The 22,963-nt window shown below is 44.7% G+C and overlaps 1 protein-coding gene across 4 annotated transcripts in view; it reads left to right on the top strand.

Annotated features, from left to right (window-relative positions):
- CGNL1 (cingulin like 1) overlaps positions 1–22,963 on the top strand; it is a 192,437-nt gene that overhangs the window by 138,117 nt on the left and 31,357 nt on the right. For all 4 annotated transcript variants that reach the window (XM_039469160.2, XM_074393827.1, XM_074393826.1 and 1 more), the window contains exons 9-12: positions 13,542–13,748; positions 15,144–15,248; positions 20,282–20,434; positions 21,355–21,525. In XM_039469160.2, the coding sequence (XP_039325094.2) occupies positions 13,542–13,748; positions 15,144–15,248; positions 20,282–20,434; positions 21,355–21,525 (636 nt within the window). The remainder of the gene's footprint in view (positions 1–13,541; positions 13,749–15,143; positions 15,249–20,281; positions 20,435–21,354; positions 21,526–22,963) is intronic.

Here is a 22,963-nt window from a genome sequence, read left to right on the forward strand (position 1 = left end):
TCTGACAGCAAGCTGATTTGTAATTATTTGTAAAGCCCTGTGGTCCGTCTGTGACAGCGACTCTAACTGGGTATCTAACCCTTGTTTTTACCCTGCTCCCACCCCGCAATATTTTCCTAGTGACACAGAGCTCTGGAAGCAGGGCATGGTCTGGGTGGAGTCCCTTCCGCCAGCCAGCAGCGACTTGAAGGTGAAGGGCTCTGCAGGGGGATGTTGGGTTTTATAAACAGAACTTTTACGTGCTGGTCACAAGGTTAGCTTAGACTGTGGCTCTCATGGTGAGGGAAATGGTGCCTTATAAATATGATGTGAGGCTCTTTTTATCTCCTGGAAACTGGGGAACATTTTGTAAGAATGTTTCAAAGGAGTGGTGTTAAAAAAAAAAAAAGCAAAAGCACAATGGAAGGTCCGGGGCTGTGTTTCTGAGAAGCCCCTGCAATGCATTCTTCTGATGTGGATGTAGCTGAAGCCCCCAGCTGGCAGGTTCAGGGCCTCCTTTTTCCTTTCCTGGCTGGCTGTGGGAAATTTTCCCTCAAGCTGCTGCCTCTCCTTGGAAGAACCTGGTAGCAGCTAGCAGAGGTCACAAGCAAGGAGTCAGAGAGCCGGGTTCAAGTCCTGGGTGTGTGACTTTTGTCTACCCAACCTTAATATATTGCCGTCATCGACCGAGGTCTTACTGTGTGTCTGAGGTATTGCTAAGTGCTTTGCATAATGTCTCAATTCATTTTTAGGATAATGAGAAAACTGAAGTTTCGAGAAGAACAAGCAGGACCAATTCAGGTCTGCTGACTCCAAGGCCTGCCCTCTTTTTGTATTCTTTTGTTTTTGTTAAGATAACATTCATATAACACAAATCTCACTTTGAACTTTTTGTAGTGTGCAGTTCAGCGGTTTTTATATATTCACAATTGGGGTAACCACTACCACTGTCTAATTCTAGAACTTTTTCATCACCCAAATGAAGCCCTTTTCATCGGAATTCCCCATTTCTCTCATCCTTTGTCAACCACTAGTCTACTTTCTGTCTGTATGGATTCGCGTATTCTGCATATTTTGTATAAACAGGATCATACCATATATCAAGCCCTGAACTATGGAGCATGTTGTGTTTCAGAAAAATCATATCATGTAACTGCTCTACACCTGTTTAGTTGCAATGTATTTTGGTCATAGGCATTTTTATTCCCATCTTGGGAATCTCTGTAGGTTAATTGTGTGTCAAATGCATTCTTTAAGCAAGTGTGAGGAATCTATTCTCATAACTTTTGTCTTAGGCCTATATCTTAATTACAGGCCACTCGGAGAGTGAATCTTAACTAGTTTTTTTTAAAGGGAAGCATGTTGACTTATTTCCTAAGGATATGATGAAGAAAACCAGAGACGTTTTTAACCTATGTAATCACTGAGTTGCTATAGGAAAACTGGATAATTGAATATGATTAAACGGGCATAGGTGTTCTATAAGCCAGAAAATTGCCACCAGGCCAACAAAAACACATGATGTAAATAAAATCACTAACCACGGTATTTGTAAACCCCACGAGTATGGCAGGTTAGTGACCATGGAGAGAATGGCCCTCAGTTCTAGATACTGAGGCAGGGACATTGATACAGACGATCTGGTTTAAATGACAGCATTTGAAAATGAAATGTAAACATGACGCAGTAGGAGTAAAACCTCTAGTAGTCTTCGCTGATTGAATTCCAGGACTGCCTAATGCTGCCTGCCTTTTTCAAGTTCGTTCTAGAATCTCAGACTGTTAGAGTGGCCGGGATGTTGAAATGAGATAGACTGACCCTTTCATGCTGCAGAGGGGGAAAGGGAAGGCAGATGGAAGTTAAATGATTTGTCTACTGTCATCATACGTGAATTGTTAGCGGGGTCTGGTCTAGAATCCACGTCTTTTAACAAAAAGAAATTGAACATGATCTGTACTGCTTTTGGCGTTGGAATCACTCTTCGTTGAAGGTGTTTGGGACCTGGGTGATAAATACCCTCCACTTCTTTGCTGCTTCCTTTGCCGTATTTATTCCCATTTCTCCCACGCACTTTCTTTGCCCTCCCCACCCCCACACACAAACAAAAAGAGTTTATCACTGTGTCACCGAGTTCTGAACTGTAGATATGTCGGGAGAGATTGGTGTTGGCACTTGGTAAATACGGCGAGAGAAAATTTGGTAACTCTGATGTTCTTTTGGGAGCGTAGGATTTAAAAATATTTTTCAAAGGCTCAACCCCATCTTGTCCAAAAAATGGTAAGTAGGCAAGTCAAAAAGGAGGAAGGAAGGAACTCATCACCTTACATTACTAAAGGAATTTCTACTTTTTTTTTTTTTTTTTTGAGACAGAGTTTCACTCTTGTTACCCAGGCTGGAGTGCAATGGCGCGATCTCGGCTCACCACAACCTCCGCCTCCTGGGTTCAGGCAATTCTCCTGCCTCAGCCTCCTGAGTAGCTGGGATTACAGGCACACACCACCAAGCCCAGCTAATTTTTTTGTATTTTTTTTAGTAGAGACGGGGTTTCACCATGTTGACCAGGATGGTCTCGATCTCTTGACCTTGTGATCCACCCGCCTCGGCCTCCCAAAGTGCTGGGATTACAGGCTTGAGCCACCGCGCCCGGCGGAATTTCTACTTTTTAAAGATTCGTATCTTTTTCTTTTTTGCTTTTCTGAACTGTTTGGGTATCTCCTATTATACTTTCTTTAAGGATGTGAATTGAACTCAGAGGGGGCAAGAGCTTGCAGAAGGAGGGTTACAAGGTGAGAGGGCTGCAAAGCCTGCAGTGACCCACAAGCCACCTGACACTGAATCCCAGGCTCTGAGATCCCTACCAAGAAGCATAAAGGATTTGACCAGTTAGGAGCTGAGCTCACATCTCTGCAGGAAGGCCCTGAGAGCTGAGCAGGGTCCCATCAGCCTAGAACTCACTACTGGAAGTGGGATCCACAGACCAGCATCATGGGTGTCACCTGGGAGCTTGTTAGAAATGCAGAGTCCTGGGTCCTGCTCCAGACGTCCCGAGTCAGAATGAGCGTTTTAATGAGATCTCCAGGTAATTCATTAAAATTTGACAAGCCCAAGATTAGAGACCTTAGGCCAGGGAAATTAACAGATGATTCAGAGATGGGATGAAGTATGCTAGTTAAGACTGAAATATATGCTGTTTCTGTAACCTAAATAGTTGACCTTTGCTCAGGTGAGGGGGAAGCTGAAGATACAATATGGGGACTTGCTTTCCTAACACTCTCAGAGTGAGGCAGGGATGCATTATTGTGACCCAGGCCCTTACCGTGCAAATGAAAGCAGACACCCATGGCAGTGATGGTGAGAAGACAGTAATTTCCCAGCACACGAGCTGACGTAGGGGAAGCTTCCAGTAGCTCTCAGTTGGGATCCTGCAGCCCCAACACACCGGAGCATGGGGGTGGCCAGTGAGATGGAACTGATAACAGCATTCCATTCTCTGGATGCCCCGGCCTCCACGCCTCAGCTGTTTTCACTCATTCAGCAAAACAGAGAGACAGAAAGGAAACAAAAGCCGGCTGTGGCAGAGGCCGTGTTAATTAGTAAAACCTGATATGTCTGTGTATTGGGTCGGTGCTAGGACTAGCGGGAGGCCCTCGCCCTATGTGGTTACTTGTTGTCTATCAGGAGCAAGCCTATCCAAGGTGTCGAGTCCATGTTCCTACAGTGAGTGCTCCTCAGCTTCCTGAGCCAGGCAGAACAGGCAGATGGGGACATTTATGGTGCCATCGTGGGGGTTTTGTGCTTGTCTCCTCTGGCTCCAGGGGCCAGTGTGAACACTTGTAAATGTGGGTGTTAACCCATGAAAATGTGGAAAATGTGCCAGCCTGCAGGCAGGTGATTACTTACCATGAATGGCGGTATGGCAGAGACTGGGATTTTACTGTCTTGTGTGTGTGTGTGAGATATAATTGTTATAGTTCCTTTTTCCTTCTTTTAAAATCGGTAATTGAAGCATATGGTTAAAAGTCAACTATTTTTGAAGTAGTGGAAGTTTAGCAATTCAGCATGTTGAAGCACGCTGTTTGTCTTGTTTTAGAAGAATGTTTTTCTTAGTTGCCCTCAGTTTACCACACTACCATTGATTGGGAAATGGGGCTAAGTTTTTCATAAATTAGCCAACCAAGAAACCTGACTTATCCTTGAAATTAGATGGGTATCATCTTGTTTGTGCAGTGCAGTCTCCCTGGAAAGACTATTAGAAGATCTCAACTCCCTGTTTTAAGAAGTCTAGGCTTGATTTTTTTAGCTGGTAAGAAATGTACAGGTGGCTGGGTGCAGTGGCTCATGCCTGTAATCCCAGCACTTTGGGAGGCCTAGGTGGGTAGATCATGAGGCTAGGAGATTGAGACCAGCCTGGCCAATATGGTAAAACCCTGTCTCTATGAAAAATACAAAAATTAAATAGGTGTGGTGGCATGCACCTGTAGTCCCAGCTACTTGAGAGGCTGAGGCAGAAGAATCACTTGAACACGGGAGGTAGTGGTTGCAGTGAGCCAAGATCGTGCCACTGTACTCCATCCTGGCGACAGAGCAAGACTCCATCTAGAAACAAAACAAAACAAAAAGTGCAGATTGTGGCCTGAAACCAAGTATGAAGATTTGAAACCACAGCAGGTAAGCTGTGTGAAGTCGTTCCCTTTTGGGAAGCAGATGTGAGTTTAGTTGGCCTAGGAGTGATAAGAAGGGCTACCATGAGAGCTGTAATTCCATTTAACTAGATATTTACAATAACGTATGAGGTGGGTTTCTTCATCCCCCTTCTACAGATAGGAAACTAAAGCTCTGTGAGGCCAGGCCCAGTGGAAGACCCAGCAAGAGGCGCAGCCTGAATTTGGATCTGCTCTGGCTGACTTCAGAGCCTTTGCTGTTTCCTCTAAATGAATAGAGAAGCATTTTTAGACGTGTAAATGAGAATTCCATTCTTGAGGTGATTTATGTCTGTGTTATTCAGGGTGGGACATGAGTCTGTGTGCTGGGTGGGCGAGGAGAGTGCTTGGCAAAGTCATGGGATGAAAGTGACACCACTTCCCGGAATACCAGGAAAACAGTATCCGTAATAGAAAAGGAGACATAGTAGAATGCAAAGTGTGGAATGGTGTGGAATGCAAAATTTACATTCATTTATAATGGAAAAACCCAAGCCTTGAAAGCAGTTCTTTGCAGTCCCTTGGATGTCTCTCAGCCCCCCACATTGGACTTCTCTGCCTTGGGGTTGCCCCACATTGGACTTCTCTGCCTGGGGTTGCCGGAGTGGAAAAGCTGGAGAAGCCCTCGTGTAGTTGCAGGTCCTGGGCCATCTGGGCCTTTTCCACTCTCCCAGCTATATGTGGTGAAAAGGAATTGCTTAACCATGTAAACTAGCGTGGGAGAGTTGGCGCTGTGCTCTGTTTGTACAGCTGCTCCTGGGGCCCCGGCTCCGCTATCTCTTACGGCCCAGAAATACCCATGAAAAGACAAAGGAAGGGTTTCTAGAGGCTGGAGGAGGTGAGAACTTGGCCTAGGAGGTGGGTTGTTCTCTGAGTTCCTGTGACCATTCATTGATGGTCTGTCTTTTAAAAGAAAATGTATATTTATGTAAAAAAATTGTAGTACATGTTGAATTTCCGTGGTTCAAAATTTAAAAATTACAGAAGGATTTGTAATTGAAAACTTCTTTCTGCTTTTTCCAACATAGCCCCGGTTTCCTTCCGCATAGCCAGTCTTTATTAACAGTTTCTTATGTAGCCAAGTAAATACATCTTTAATTCGCCTAACCTTCTTTTTAACAATTTTTTTTTTTTTTTTTTTTTTTTTTTTTTGAGATGGAGTTTTGCTCTTGTTACCCAGGCTGGAGTGCAATGGCGCGATCTCGGCTCACCACAACCTCCGCCTCCTGGGTTCAGGCAATTCTCCTGCCTCAGCCTCCTGAGTAGCTGGGATTACAGGCACGCGCCACCATGCCCAGCTAATGTTTTGTATTTTTAGTAGAGACGGGGTTTCACCATGTTGACCAGGATGGTCTCGATCTCTTGACCTCGTGATCCACCTGCCTCAGCCTCCCAAAATGCTGGGATTACTGGCTTGAGCCACCGCGTCCGGCTTAACATTTTTTAATTGTACTTTAAGTTCTGGGGTACATGTGCAGATCTTTCAGGATCGTTGCATAGGTACACGCATGCCATGGTGGTTTGCTGTCTTCATTCCCCCTCCCTGTCACCTATATCACGCATTTCTCCCAGTGTTATCCCTCCTCAACCTTCCCGCCCAACCCCCCACCGCTGTCCCTCCCCTAGCCACCCCCTGCCGACATACCCCAGTGTGTGATGCTCCCCTCCCTGTGCCCCTGTGTTCTCATTGTTCAACACCTGCCTATGAGTGAGAACATGCAGTATTTGGTTTTCTGTTCTTGTGTCAGTTTGCTGAGAACAATGCTTACCTTCTTTTTATACACCCAGAAGCATGCTACATCTACTGTTCTGTCCTTTGCTTCTTCCTCACTTTCTTTTTTTTTTGTTTGTTTTTTTGAGACGGAGTTTCGCTCTTGTTACCCAGGCTGGAGTGCAATGGCGCGATCTCGGCTCACCGCAACCTCCGCCTCCTGGGTTCAAGCAATTCTCCTGCCTCAGCCTCCTGGGTAGCTGGGATTACAGGCACACACCACCATGCCCAGCTAATTTTTTGTATTTTTAGTAGAGACAGGGTTTCACCGTGTTGACCAGGATGGTCTCGGTCTCTTGACCTCGTGATCCACCCGCCTCGGCCTCCCAAAGTGCTGGGATTACAGGCTTGAGCCACCGCGCCCGGCCTTCTTCCTCACTTTCTTGTTCTTTTTTTTTCCCTGCTGCAGAAGATACCATTGACCTGATGTAATTTATTTAACTCATGCTTGACTGGCCTTTAGTAGTTTGCAATCTTTTGCTATTATAGTGCTGCAACGAATAATCGCATTTATATGTCATTTTGCACACGTGGGATAAAATGATAGCTGGTAAGTTGCTGGGTCAGAGGAAACGTACACTGTGATTTGGATAGGTACTACCAAATCGCCCTCCAGGAGCCTCATACCAGTTTCTAGCCCCACCAGCAATGGATGAGAGTAAGTCTCCTCACATTGCACACACTGTGTTATCAAACCTTTTGACCTTAGCTGCCTCATGGCTGAAAAAATAATCTTGGTGTAATTTTTAGTGATGGTGCCATCTTGAAAAATGATAGAAAATGGCACATTTGCTACATTTGCCTTTGTGGTGATGAATCTAGTGTGGTGTTTCCAACGTTTTGGAGTGGCAGAGGAATTGACTACCTGTACAAGCGAATAATAGTTGAAATATTGAAATGCAAATTCATGTAATTCTTTTAAAAACAGACATCATATAGGTGGTATGATATGGCTAAATGAATCATTAAAAACCATGTGCTCTTTGGTTTTATTTATGATGGTGCTTCCTCTTTAATCGTCTTATGACATATAGGACTTGGGATCAGAGAATTGTAGAAACATAATGCCAGCAACGTCGATGACTTCAGTTGTACTTTTCCCCAGGGCCTTTCCACCTGAGTTGCTCTTTACCACCTCTGTCTTGGTGCAGTTCTGATGCCTTTGCCACATCTGTGAGACACAAAGTCTCATCGGGTAAAGATGATGATGCATAGATCCAAGCATCAGAGCGTTTCAGAGTTTGGAGAACTTTGAAGGTCCTCTCGGCCATGTTTCTTTTCTTCTCCATGACTGGCAAGTCATGGAGAAGAACTTACATGTGGTAGTTGCCTTCAACAAAAGGATAGTATTTTTGTTTTGTTTTGTTTTAAATTCCACAACGACTGTAGGTGAATCAGGTATGGTTTCAGGAAAGGGAAGTTTGTTCTGTGGGCTTTATGTAAGAGGTGGAGATGTGAGAGCATGAAAATGGGAGAGGAATTTTGGGAAGGTTTGCAAACACAGGCGCACAGTAAATTATTTGTAAACATGATGTGAAGACAGAGAGAAAAACATAGTATCACTTTACAAATAATAAAAAAAAACGACCAGGTGTCTCAATACACACAATGTCTCCTAGAGTCCTATTCAGCCCGTGCACTGAAAGCTAGCATTGGAATAAATCCCTGCCAGCCATAAGCTGAGTGAAGAACTTACATACCAAGCTTAAAACATCATAATTCAGTCCAGTTCCCTTATCTAACATGCCAAGGAGCTAGTTAGGCCCCAAATCCAGGTTAAACGAGGTCTGGTTTTCAGTATCTTCATTCTTCCTGAGATTTCCGAGTGAATGAAAGGGTTCTGACTGCACATGTACGCATTCTTTGCTTTACTGAAAGGCCTGGGTAGGTGATCTTCAGCCTCCTCTTCCCCTAACATCGCAGCAAACCTCCAGACCAAGGTAAATGCATCATCTCTCCTCACCATCCCTACTCCAGCCTCAGGTTTCTCTTAACTTTTGTTTACCTTTTTTTTTTTTTTTTTTTTTTAACAACTGTATTAACATATGATTCATATAACATATAATTCAACTATTGAAATGGTACAATTCAGTGGTTTTAGTATGTTCACACAGTTTTACAACCATCACCACAGTCAATGTCAGAACATTTTCATTACTCCTAAAAAGAAATTCCAAACCCGTTGTCACTCACTCCTGGTCCCTTCCCCGTATCCCTCCCTGTAGCAGCCCTGGTCAATTGCTAATCTATTTTCTGTCTCTGTAGATTTGCTCTTCCAGACATTTCATATAAATGTTGTTATGGGGGTTTGTGTGTGTGTGTGTGTGTGTGTGTGTGTGTGTGTGTGTATGTGTGTGTGTGACTGGCTTCTTTAGGATAATGTTTTCAAAGTTCATCCATTTTGTAGGATGTATTGATATTTCATTCCTTTGAATGGCCAAATAATATTCCATTGTAGGGATATGCCATATCTTGTTTACCCATTCACTGTGTGATGGACTTTTATATTGCTTCCACTTATTGGATACTGTGAATAATGCTGCTATAAACATTCATATACAAGTTTTATGTGAATATATGTCATGTTTTTCTTTTCTTTTTTTTTTTTTTTTTGAGACAGAGTCTCACTCTTGTCCCCCAAGCTGGAGTGCAATGGCGCAATCTTGGCTCACTGCAACCTCCACCTCCCAGGTTCAAGTGATTCTCCTGCCTCAGTCTCCCAAGTACCTGGGATTACAGGCATCTGCCATGCCTGGCTAATTTTTTGTATTTTTAGTAGAGATGGAGTTTCACCATGTTGGCCAGGCTGGTCTTGAACTCCTGACCTCAGGTGATCTGCCTGTCTTATCCTTCCAAAGTGCTGGGATTACAGGCATGAGCCACTGTGTCTGGCCCCTTGTTTTTATTTCTCTTAGCTATATATCAAGGAGTGGAAATTGCCAGGTCATACCATAACTCTGTGTAACATTTTGAGGAACTGGCAAACTGTTTTCTAAAGTAGCTGTACCATTTAACATTCCTACCAGCAATGTATAAGGAGTTGAATTCCTCTAAGTTCTCCCCAATACTTGTTATTATCTGTCTTTTTTATTATAGCCATACTAGTGGATATGGAGAGGTATCTCATTATGGTTTTAATTTGCATTTCCCTAATGACTAATGATGTTGAATATCTTTTCATATGCTTATTGGATTTTGTATACTATTCAGATCCTTTCCTCCTCTTTTTTTTTTTTTTTTTTGAGATGCAGTCTTGCTCTGTCACCCAAGCTGGAGTGCAATGGTGTGATCTCAGCTCACTGCAACCTCTGCCTCCCGAATTCAAGCAATTCTTTTGCCTCAGCTTCCCGAATAGCTGGGATTACAGATGTGTGCCACCACACCTGGCTAATTTTTTTTTTTTTTTTTTTTTGAGACAGAGTCTTGCTCTGTCGTCAGGCGCCAGGCTGGAGTGCAGTGGTGCAATCTCGGCTCACTGCAACCTCTGCTTCCCGGGTTCAAGCAATTTTCCTGCCTCAGCCTCCCGAGTAGCTGGGACTACAGGCATGTGCCAACACACCCAGCTAATTTTTGTATTTTAGTAGAGATGGGGTTTCACCATGTTGGTGAGGATGGTGTTGATCTCTTGACCTCGTGATCCGCCCGCCTCGGCCTCCGAAAGTGCTGGGATTATGGGCATAAACCACTGTGCCCAACCCCTAATTTTTGTATATTTAGTAGAGATGGGGTTTCATCATGTTGGCCAGGCTGGTCTCGAACTCCTGATCACAAGTGATCTGCCCGCCTCGGTCTCTTAAAGTGCTGAGATTACAGGCATGAGCCACCATGCCTGGCCCCCATTTTAAAAATGAATTTTTAAACCTTTTTATTATTAAGTTAAAAAATCATTTCTATATTCTGGATATGAGTCCTTTACTAGATATATTGTAATATTGGGGCTTAGGGGTTCAGGGTGCCCCCAGTTCTCCTGAGATGACGTTTCTCCAGGTTCTTGGTCTCCTGCCCTCTCAAGAATGAGAGAGGGGACCATGGCGCAGTGCCCAGTAAATGCCGGACTCAAAAGCGTTTGTAGAAAGTGATTTCTTTAGAGAGAGAAACAGGAGGAAAGAGAAGGAAACAGCTAACTCTCACACTGAGTGAGAGAATCCAGAAAGATGGAATCTAGCAGAGGAAAGCAGCTTCCACGAGAGTGTCAGGGAATAGAGAGATGGAGTCTGAGAGGGGAAGACAGGCTTCCACCAGAGAGTGTGGAAGGGGACTCCAGTGGGAAAATCCAGGAGAGAGAAAGACAGCTTCCACGAAGGGAGTGTTCGTGGAAGGGGACCCAAACATGGAGTCCTAAGGGCTGTGGAAGAAGGGGACTTTTAACATGGGAGGAACCCCCACCTTCTCTAAGACCCCAGGCCAATGAAAGGAGTTCCTGAGAACTTCTGCTGGAGTGATCGACTTTTTGTTTCTTCCGAGCCTGTGAAATTTAAACATAAACCATTAAATCTCCCGGATGGAGAAAGATGGGATGGGGGCATGGCTCTAGGAAGTTCTTGCCCTTAAAACTATGTCCCCTTGTGGACCCAGAAAGAGAACACATTCCCTGAGTATGACTTCTATTTCCTCTCTGGAGGCTGTCTTTTCATTTTGTTGGTGGCATCATTTGCAGCACAAAAGTTTTAAATTTTGAAGAAGCTTAATTTATCTGTTTGTTCTTTTGTCAATTGTGCTTTTGGTGTTGTAGCTAAGTAGCCTTTGCCTCACTGAAGGTCACAAATGTTTGCTCCTGTGTTTTAAGAGTTTTATAGTTTTAGATCCTACATTTGGGCCTGTGATCCATTTTGAGTTAATTTTCGCACATGGTGTGAGGAAGGGGTCTAACTTCATTCTTTTACATGTGGATATCAGTTGTCCCAGCATGATTCGTTGAAGGCTATTCTTTACCCTACTGAATTATCTTGGCACCCATGTTGAAAATCCGTTGGCTATAAATATAGGGGTTTATTTCTGAATGCCTAATTCTGTTTCATTGATTTGTATGCTTACCCTCATGCCAGTACCGCCCTGTCTTGATAACTGTAACTTTATCTCACATGTTAATGGAAGAATTAAGGCAGAAATGGGCAATCTAGACTTTTCTCTTTCTTTCCCTGGTCTGACCAGTTACTGGATTCTTTAAACCCTTCCTCAAGTTTTCAACCACACTTTACTTCTTCTCTGTACATCTTTGTGACTTGTCCTCTTGCTGGTTTCATTAGGAGATGATACTCGGATACTCCTGAGAAATCCCAGCTGTCTGACACCTAGTTTTCTCCTAGCAATGCCAGCTAACTTCATTCTAACTCAGTTGTTTTGCTCCTATGGGCTTTCTCTGTTGTATAGAATTAAACATTTGGGCCATGAAAAGATGCTCTGGTTGCTGAAACTCTCTAACCAGTTGAGGATAACAAGCTTGCTGTACTGTTAAACGATGTAAAGATCTTTCCAAAAGGCTATACAAGTGAGCAATTCTAGCAGATACCTCTCCCACATGGGCTGTGATACGGACTTTGGAAGCCTAACCTTATCTTCCCTGGGCCTTACTTTTATTGTAAGCATCTGTAGCATTGTATTGAAGGCATGAGGTTTGCTGATACTGGCATCTTTGTAGTAGTGGAGAAATGGAGGACAAGCAAGAGATCTGTTTGGAGAGGTGGAACGCTGGGCAGGACCATTTCCCATCACTTCGAATTGCTAATCCAAGGAATACAATGCCCCTGTGACATCTGGAATCAACAATAACCATCCTGAGATTGTCATTCCTTTCTGTTGTGAATTGTGTGCAGCATACCTAGAGCTTCCACTATGAACTGTATCCTCATTTAAGCTAATTTAAATTTCTGTTGTATATTGGACATGAAAAAGGCTGTACTCCAAAGCTGCCCTTCCTCAAGAGCTTCTTTTAAAGGCCCTGCCCATGTAAATGGAGCAAGGAAGTGGACACATGAGAAGGTGAGGGTTATGAGGACAGGTTCTGGGTTTGGTCTGCCTGAATGCAGTTCCTCCTACGTGACCTTGGAGAAGTTACTTAAACTACCCAAATCTCAGTTTCCTCACATTTAAGATGGCAGTAAGAATAAAGAAGTGTCGGTGATTTCTCAAGGATCTAGAAATAGAAATACCATTTGACCCAGCAATCCCATTACTGGGTATATACCCAGAGGATTTTAAATTATTCTGCTATAAATACACATGCACACGTATGTTTATTGCAGCACTGTTCACAATAGCGAAAACATGGAACCAACCCACATGCCCATCAGTGATGGACTAGATAAAGAAAATTTGGCACATATACACCGTGGAATACTATGCAGCCATAAAAAGGGATGAGTTCATGCCCTTTGCAGGGACATGGATAAAGCTGAAAGCCATCATTCTCAGCAAACTGACAGAGAATAGAAAACCAAATACTGCATGTTCTCACTCATAAGTGGGTGTTGAACAGTGAGAACACAGGGACACAGGGAGGGGAACATGATACGCTGGGGCCTGTCAGGGTGTGGGGGGCTAGGGGAGGGATAGCATTAGAAGAAATACGTAATGTAGACGATGAGATGATAGATGCAGCAAACCACCATGGCATGTGTAACAAACCTGAACATTCTGCACATGTACTCCAGAGCTTAAAGTGTAATAAAGAAAAGAAAAGAAAAGAAAAAAAGAATTGTTAAAAGGTTGAAATCCCACGTAAGGATCTTAACACAGGCAAGGGTTGGCAAACTTTTTCTATAAAGAGCCAGAGAGTCAACATTTTAGGCTTTGTGACATCATAGGCTTTGGGGTTTCTGTCGCAACCGCTCGGCCCTACAGTTGTAGCTTGAAAGCAACCACGGACAATCTGCAAATGGATGGGCATGGCCACGTTCCAGTAACACTGCGCTTTTCAAAGCAGGTGGAGGGCTGGGTTTGGCCTGCAGGCTGTGGGTTGCTGACCCCTGGCTCAGCACAGGGCTCGGCTGAATAGGCACAATGGGTTTTTCATAGATGCCAGCCGTTCTCCCAGCTTGGGGACAGCTCCTTGACACTAGTCCCCTTGTTCATTTGCTCTGTGTTTTTAACAGAATGTCGAGGTCCTGGCCAGCAGGAGCAATACTTCAGAGCAAGACCAGGTGGGGACCGAAATGCGTGTGAAGCTTCTGCGGGAGGAGAATGAGAAGCTGCAGGGGAGAAGTGAAGAGCTGGAGCGGAGAGTTGCTCAGCTTCAAAGGCAGATTGAAGACATGAAAGGCGATGAAGCCAAGGCAAAGGAAACGCTCAAGAAGTATGAGGTGAGGCTCGCTGGGCCCAGGCCCAGCTTTGGCAGCAGCTGCTCCTTCTTTCCTGTGTAAGTGACTTCAGAAGTGGGGAAGGGATTTATTGTCATCATTTAGTAGGAAAGGTCAAGGCAATATTGAATACATCCTCTCTGCAAGCCATTTCTTTGTTCCCCTGGTAATGGCATGACAGGGAGGCCTGGGAACAGGGATGGTGAGGTCAGGTGGGAACACAGGTCTAGGCACAGGAATCCCCACACACCCAGATGCCAGACACGCCCAGCCTTCCACGGCTTCGCAGAGGCCTCCGCCTGAAAAGTCTGTCTTAACACTACCGTGAGACCGATTCTCACTCAAGACTTTCTTTTTTCTTAAACTCATAGTTGATGTTTTTGAAGTTACACTGATTTTAACAAGCCAGTTATCTGGTTGGCCAGACCTCTAGCAGTGGGAAGCTGTGAGTGAGAGAAGCACACTCAGCAGCAGGAAAGGGCTGCTGACAGTGAAGGAGGAGACGTACATGGTCACTGCCATCTGTTCTGTGCTGCCATTGGGGAATACCACAGTTGGGTCATTTAGAAACAATAGAAATGTATTTCTCACAGTTCTGGAGGCTGAGAAGTCTCATATTAAGGTGCCAACGTCTAGTGAGGGCCTTCCTTCCGTGTCACTGTGAATGGCGTCACACAGCACAAGGGTAGAGGTAGAATGGGGAACTGACTGGCCAGACGGGGCCACTCTTGTCCATTGACCAGGAACCTTCTCCTGTGATAACAGCATGAACCCATTCATGAGGGCAGAGCCCTCATGGCCTAATCCCCTCTTTAAGGTCCCACCTTTTCATACCATTATGATGGCAATTAAACTTCCAACACACGCTTTTTGGGGGACACGATCAAACCACAGCAGTCATCCATCAGGACCACCTGGATACCTTTTATAAAACTGTGCGTGCATGGGTCCATTCAATACCTACTGTTTTCACATCTCCAGGAATAAGGCTGGGTATTTGTATTTTTAAAAAATTACCCCAGCTGGGCATGGTGGCTCATGACTGTAATTCCAGCTACTTGGGAGGCAGAGAGGTGGGAGGGAGCATCACTTGAACCCAGGAGTTTGTGACCAGCCTAAGCAACATAGTGAGACCCTGTCTCTAAAAAAAAAAAAAAAAAAGTCCCCTGAGATAATATGGATGTTCACACCTGGCTAACAACTAGAACTGGAGCTGCAGACAAGCACACACATTTAAAGACACGGCCATGTGTGCCGCTTTGGGTCCATGACAGGCACGTTGTGACCATAGCCACTGCCATGTCTGTGGGTGTCTTCAGTGTTCATTTCATTCCACTGAGTCAGTTTCATAGGTACAGCACACATCTAAGTGTACGCTGACCCGGCGTTTCATTGTAGGGAGAAATACGACAATTAGAGGAGGCCCTTGTGCACGCCAGAAAGGAAGAAAAAGAAGCCGTGTCCGCCAGAAGGGCCCTGGAGAGTGAGCTGGAGGCTGCTCAGGTAAACCCCCGGGGCTGTCGTCATTACTCCCTCCTGTGTGGAGATTGTCCTCTGCCCTTTCTTTCCAGGTAGCTCCCTTTCAGCTATAATGACCACTTGGTTATTTGAACTATCCATCTAGACCAGTGGTTCTCCACTGGGGGGCATTTGGTAATGCCCGAAGACAATTTTGGATATCACAAGTGGGGAGATGCTACTGGCATCTCCTGGGTGGAAAAGAGCGCTGCTGTTAAACATCCTACAAAGCGCAGCCGTCAGTACAAAAAACCATCGGGCCCCAGATGTCAGCAGTGCCAAGGTAGAGAGACCTCGGTTTAGACGTTGCAAAGCTTGACAGCTTTCCAAAGATAAAATATGAATTGTGTGAGAAGGCCAGCAGGATTGGCCCCCGAGGCAGTGTGGAGTCTGCTGTCTGGCAGAAGCCAATTTCCATTCTCCTCTGGGCAAATGCAGTCCTTAGAGCACAGTCCTTCAGGATGGCTATTCAGAGAGGCAGAAGGAAGTGATTTCCTTGAAACTGGATAGCTATCGCTATTGAAAATCAGTAGGCTCTTAGAAAATTAGATTTTCTCATTTGAAGTACATTCTCAAGAAAGGTCTGTACTGCAGTTCTGATTGACTTTGCACAGTGACCTCAGTGTGATGCATGTCTGTTCTCCTCCTGTTGGCTCTTGGGCTGCTGCTTCAGTATCTCAGATGAGTTTCTGAGGAGGTAGAAGCCAGTGGTTTTGAGAGTTGTCTAAGGGGAAGGTTGTTACTCAAGTTTTCTATTCAGGACCCACTTGTACTCAGGGTTAGGTGAAGTGGGGGCATTAAAAGTGGTAAGAGCTGAGTCAGGTTCAGATTTGTAAATGCCTGGTTGCAGCTTTCCTGCAACGGATTCAGCTTCTCTCCTAGGGTAGAGAGAGGGGAAGGATTCCCACAGGTCAGCCTAGGTTGGGGACTCTCCCTCAAAATCAGAAGCCTGTGCCTGCTCCTCCTCTTGGGACAAAACTCATATTTGCATATAGTAAAGTCCCAGTTTTTCCTGAGTTCAATGTCTGACTGCCTTCACTTTGGATTTTTAAAAAATTCTTTAAATCTAGATCTTCTTTACAAAATTCTGTGAAGTTGATTTCGTGTGGATGGCACTTTTGCTGTGCTGCTGTTTAAGGCTGAAGTTGGTTACTGTTACCCAAGCCGGCTGCCAGAGTGGGGTTTAAATTTGTGAGCTGGTTGGGGGCAGAAAGAAAGGAAAAACATTGGTATTCTATAGGGATAAGCATCTGTCCCTTCATGGTATGTCCACACCAAGGGCCAGGTGCAGCTATTGGTCTCTCAGATCTTTTCCTTTGGTGAAACAGAAACTTTTCACACATATGGAAGTTGTTCCCCAGCTGGGAATCTGGGGTTCGTGGTTAATTTAGTGCATAGAACAGATGATGGCCCTGGGGCCTAAAGATCTTAATGTAGTCCCCAACCACCCCCATGTCTGGATCGCTAGCCTTGCCTTGGAAGTCAGCCCTGACATGTTACTTTGGTTGAGGCCTGTTTTCCCAGTGGTGCAGAGATGGTGGGAGTGTGTCATGCAGTGTGTGGCCTTGTTAGCCACTGGCAGGACAGCTGGCAAGAATTTAAAATGGGCCTGACAGTTTCGCTCTCTTTACCTGAATTATCTGGTCGTAAAAGTAATGCCATGGAAAAAGCACCATCACTCCAAAATGTTTCCTTTTAAAATTGGAAACCAGATAGTCAGCTTCTTTTTCTGGGTTGGCCCTTGAGGAAAGGAAAAAGTAGCTGGTGTTTTTCTGTCTTTGTGCCATTAGTCTATGGCATCTTCAGGTATGATAAATAGATTTCTTTAAATAGTAGCTGAAGACCGTGGTAAATTTGTGTCTGATTTACCATGACTCAGTTAAAAAGTAGCAGGGGGTCATAAAGATGCTGACCACTTGCTTCAGGACTGTGTTGCTATCTAGGGCTACTGGAACTGCATTTAAGGCAAGGCATCTATGACTGTATTTAAAAGTGCCTTCTGCAGTTGGGGAAGTAAAGAAACCTTTTCTGGAGAAACCACAGTTCTTTCCTTCAGGAAGGGATAATGGTGCATACGATTTCCCTAGGACTTTACCTTCCGCCCCACTGGACTTTTGAGTATTGAGACAACTGAGGAAAAAAGGGCCCAAGGCTTCCACTATTGCAACCCCCAGATACTGAGTGGCAGGGGCTCCCAGAAGACCAGCTTCCTTCTGGTTAAGCTGCCCATTCCATTCCTCGACACCCGCAGGCTCACCTGCATCTTGGTTGTTGTTAATATGAGCTAACTGGGACCTCAGTCATAGAGTAAAAGTCTCTGTGTCTGTTGACAGATAATGGTCCCTGAGCCCAAGGACACCTGCCCTGCATCTACCAATGTTGTGTTTCAGATTCTCTCTCCAAACTCATCTGTTTTCCCCAGATTTTCACATCATTTATCGATGAGCTTGTATCGCTGGCCTTGGACATAGAGTCTCCGTAGCTACAGAGCATTTCAGTCCTAATACTGTTTACATGAAAGGTCAGAAAAATGCAAAGTTGCCAAGTTCGCTTCTTTTCAGGTGAATTTGAGATGCTTTCTCAGCAGTGACTTATTGGAATATATTTCTTGAATAACAGAGGAGGCAAACCATTGTACTAAACAGTGTTTCTAAACCTTAGTACATACTGGAATTATCTGAGGAGTTTTCAAATGCAAATGCTGTTGGGTCCCATGCTAAGAAAAATTGTGATTCCATCAGAAAAAGCTAGAATCTACATTTTAAGTACGGTTATCCCCTCCTTACTTGGTGATTCTAACATAAGAAGCCTTGGAATCACTTTTGGGAATAGGCATTCATTTTTAACAGCTAAGTGTTTATCATACACCTAATAGTGAACATACCCAGATAGACAGAAAATCCCTCCCTTGCCTTTACAGAGCTTACTGTCTTGCAAAAGAGGCAAGCATATAAAAAATGATTTAAAAATAATGTAGCAAGCTTACTCTTCTAGGCAGTATATGAGTGATGAGTCTGTGATGTCTCTTGTCATTCAGGAGAAGGGGCCAGGCAGCCCTGGCTGAGCCAAGAGTGGAGCAGAAATGCATGCACAAACCACATGGAGGCTGAGCAGAACTGGGTTGGCTTGTCTGCTGCCTGACGCCCTTGGAATTGCGGGCTAAGAGGAAGAGAAAGAGAGGCTGGAGAAAGATTCCTAGTGGGAGAGGGTTGAGTTGGATCCAGAAGGGTCTACAGGAAGCCATTGCGGGCCCTTTGTATTTGATGTTTTGGTGAATTGACATTGTTAGGGACACGTGTTTTGAAGGTTTTGTCTCATACCTCACTGGTTCTGTAACTCCTCCTCGCCCTTTGCCCCAACACCGCTATATCAACTATCAACAGAAACCCCAGGTTTCACCCTGCTTCTGGTGGGTGCCCAGCAGCAGCTGTGCTGGGGCCCACTCCTGCTGATTCCCCCGACGCTGAACTTCTGATTACCTTTCTTTTTGCTACCATGTTTTCCCCAACAGCTTTTGTTGACCTTGGTTCCCTGCAGCAATTAAATTCAGCAGCCCGGCCAGGTTGGCTGCTTCTCAAAGCGCAGCCAGCCCAGCAGAGCCCAGGGACCGGAAGCCGCCACGGGTGGTGTTTTAGCCCCACGTCACATGGTTGGCAGAGCAGATCGGTTCCTATGCTCTGCAAACCAGAGGAGTCCCAAGTGCTTTGGAATGTTTTCAAGATCCTGAGTTACTGCCTGTGGCTGCAGCTTGTAAACTGTTAAGCACTGTACAAATACAAAGCATTGTTCTTGTGCAGCCACTGCAGGACACAAGACCAGGAAGGCCCTGAGCTGTTCCTGTAGGGCCCACAGTCAGCCCCCAGTGCCTGACGTTTTTGAGATGATCCAGTCTGTGTCTGAGTCACGTTGCTTTGTTCCGAGCTGTGCCTCTTCTTGTTATCCCCATACCTATGGCCCTAATGCTTCAGGCGTCCCCACACTTTTTACACAAGGGGCCAGATCACTGTCCCTCAGACCGTTGGAGGGCCGCCACATACTGTGCTCCTCTCACTGACCACCAATGAAAGAGGGGCCCCTTCCTGAAGTGCAGTGGAGGGCCGGATAAACGGCCTCAGGGGGCTGCATGCAGCCCTCGGGCCGTAGTTTGGGGATGCTTGCCTTAGCTCTTCAAAGAAGCCACCATAACCTTCCTATAGTATTTTAGGATTTTAGTTTGGAATTCCATGTTGTTTACGTAAAGGATATAAGTCTCTGTGACTTTGTGAGATGAAAGTCTCGGGGAACCAAGGGGAGTATTGCATTCAAGATGGTTGTGTTTTATGGTAGGCGCTGGCATTTGGTACTGATTCAATAAATAACCACCTACCTGACCAGTACTTTATCTGCCTAGTGTCTCTTCCATTCAAACCTTGTATTCATCAAGTTCATCAGCCGGTGGGTTTCCAAATTCCTTTTTGCCTGAGTCCGAGTCCAATTCATGGATTCTGTTGATTACAACTGCCTTTACGCAAGCTGACCTTGGTTCTGTGGGGTAGTGTTCTCTTTTCATATGATTCATTTTTAGTTATTCTAACTGTAAGAATCATCCACATAGCAGAGTAAATACTGGAATATTAGGTGTGATGCTGTGTATCATAGGATATAAATTGCCAAGTAAGTTTCGACTGTTGTAATATACAACCTCCCCTCGATTTTCAAGCTTGAATATTCAGGTTTTTAGACACTATCCTGAATTCGCACCACCAGCAGCTTTGGCCGTGTATTTCTGTAATGCATTGTTTGTCTGCCCCTTCATTTCCTGTGAATGTTTTCGGGTAAGGCAGCCTTTCTTTTTGGTTCTGGATTTCAGAACCAACAATGTCCTTCTGTCTCTCTGACGGGTTTATCTTGATCTTCCTTATCATGGATTTAACAGATCTGATTGCTTTGCAGTATGACTGGGAAGGACCCTGTGCCACCCATTCTTGTGGCCACCTGGTTGGTAGGTGACAGAACTGTCCTTTCCCTGCCATCTGCAGAGAAATCTGAGTTGGACCACCCAGGAGCAGAAACAGTTGTCTGAGAAGCTGAAAGAGGAGAATGAGCAGAAGGAGCAGCTAAGAAGGCTGAAGAACGAGATGGAGAATGAGCGGTGGGACCTGGACAAGACCATCGAGAAACTGCAGAAGGAGGTGAGGCGCTGGAGGAGGAAAGAGATTGTAGGGCCAGGTGCCTCTGCTGGACCCAGTCCCCGCTGAGGGTCTGGTGAAAGCCTGGGAAACCTGCAGTTAGGTCTAAGCACAAAAGTGTCAGGGATTTGCGGATCCCTGGAGGCAGCTCTTTAGATTTGTTGAATAGATAACAGAGAAATTGGTCCAGAAAACGTTAATGCCAGTACCCTCTGGATTCTGGGCACCAGAATCACCTCTTAACAGTAGAAGCAGCCTGTGTTTCAGTGCAGACGGAAGCAATGTTGACTGAATCAGAATCAACGTCTATGTGCCGAGGCTGCATTTTGCATCTCTGTTACTTGTCCAGGAGTGTCAAGGCAGCTTCAAAGCTCAGTGGATGCTTCTCTTTCTCTTCATCCCTGCCTCAACGTACCCAGAAGGGAAAAGGCACACATGTGGCAGGCTTTCTGTATTCTGGGAGCTGACATGAGTGTCTGCTGTTTTCTGATGCATATTATGTACCAGGCACATTACTAGCTATTTTGTTTCTAACTAGAATTTTATCTGTATCCGCCAATAAAATTTTCTCTGTATCTATAGATACTGATTCTGACGACAACCCTGTAAGGTAGGTTTGATTTCAGTGTTTCTAACGCAAACACAGCCAGGGCCCAGAGAGGTTAATGATGTGCCCCAGTCACGTACTGTTAAGTGGCATAGCAGACATAGGGCCCTGAGGCTGTGCGCCCGGATCCAAAGGACGTACCTGCTCACTCCATGCTGCTTCCAAGTCACAGGTTCCCACACCTGGCCAGCTCAGGATCAGGCGCTTGGTTGTCTTTGAGGAGGCTATAGAAGAAAGCGGGGAAAGGAGATGTGCTGTGTGTTGGTCTCAGATAGAGCATCCCAGGGTGGGCTCACGCCTGTGTCACTTCTTTCAGATGGCAGACATTGTTGAGGCCTCCCGCATATCGACCCTGGAGCTCCAGAACCAGCTGGATGAGTACAAGGAGAAAAATCGCAGGGAGCTTGCAGAAATGCAAAGACAGTTGAAGGAGAAAACCCTGGAGGCAGAAAAGTTCCAACTGACAGCTATGAAAATGCAGGATGAGGTAATGCCTGGCCAGATAAGTTCTTCCTTTATCCCTTATCCAGAGTATTTTTTTGCCCTGAAATTCTTCTGTGAGGGACTTGGGGGTAGATTCATGAGACAGCTTTTCTGCTTGACTCTTCATTCTTTACCTTCTTTTCTGGATGGTTCTTTGGGCAAATGGCATTCTGGAGCACAAAGGACCCACCAGTGGACTGTGAGGCGAAACGGACACAGCTTTAACCTCAACATTTTCTTGATGAATCTGTAATTTTTTTGCCTAAAATGTTTAGCTGCCATTTATGGAGCAGCCATGATGTGCCCAGCTGTGTCCAGATGATTTATTTATATGCGTTCATGTTTTAATTTAATCCTAGAACAGGGATTACAGTAACTGACTGTTTTTTTTTTTTGCCAATCATTTTTGAAAATCAGACATTTTTGGGGATGAGGGTGGCGGACAAGAGTTTTGGAACAATAATGGCTACTAAAAGAAATCCTTGGGAATTTATGAGTACTGAAATTATTAAAACATTGGTTTTATATTTAAGAACAATAGACCAAAGAATCCCAAATGTTAGCTCCCTTCAGACTTGGCGTCTAAAGAACTGAGAAAAAGAAAGGGGGGATGTTTTTGATTGTTTTAATGGAAAGCTGGAGGCTTCAAAATGTAAGCACAGTGTATGCTGATTTTAGCTACACCTCTTGCCAGCTGGGCCACCTTGAGCAAGTTACCCCAATCTTCTGAGCATATGTTTCTACATCTTTGAAAATATACCAAGTATTAGTGACTTAATAATTGAGATAATATGTGAGACTGTGTAGTAGCGAGTCTGTACATCCCAGACCCTTCGGAAATATTAATTTCCCTTTCTTTAATTTTAAAGTTTATGGTTTTTCTTGAACAGTGCCAAGAGCACCAAGATTCCACAGGAAAACAATTAAAAAAAAAACAACTTTAATTTATTTGATGATCAAAGAAAAGTCACCCATGAGTCAGTGCTAAAACTGTGTAAAAGAACAATAGATATTTATCACAGTCTTCTAGAACACTCTTGAAAGGCCCCTGATAACAGATCCCCTCTGGCTCAGAGTCATATGATACAGGACTCCAAGTAAAAACTGAAATTAGCACACTGACATCACAGTTCTCTTCGGCATTAAAAAAAATCATGTTCATTACTACACCACAGGCAGAAAGATTAAGATTTTTGCCAGAACACCAACAAGCACCTGGGCTGTTTTGACTTTAAAAGATCATAGTGTCACAATGACCCCAAAAATACTTCCCATTTCTTTGTATATCATGATTTTTTAAATGATAGAATCCTTGGGTTGGAAGAAAACGTAGAGATCCTCTAGTTAGATAAGGAAACTGAGGTCCAGGGAGACTAGTTCAGGCCAGATGGAGACCAGTGTTGTTTATAAAAGAGCGGTCATTCCAAAGCAAGGATTCCTTG

The sequence above is a fragment of the Saimiri boliviensis genome, chromosome 2 (genome assembly GCF_048565385.1).
Source record: "Saimiri boliviensis isolate mSaiBol1 chromosome 2, mSaiBol1.pri, whole genome shotgun sequence".
NCBI lineage: Eukaryota > Metazoa > Chordata > Mammalia > Primates > Cebidae > Saimiri > Saimiri boliviensis.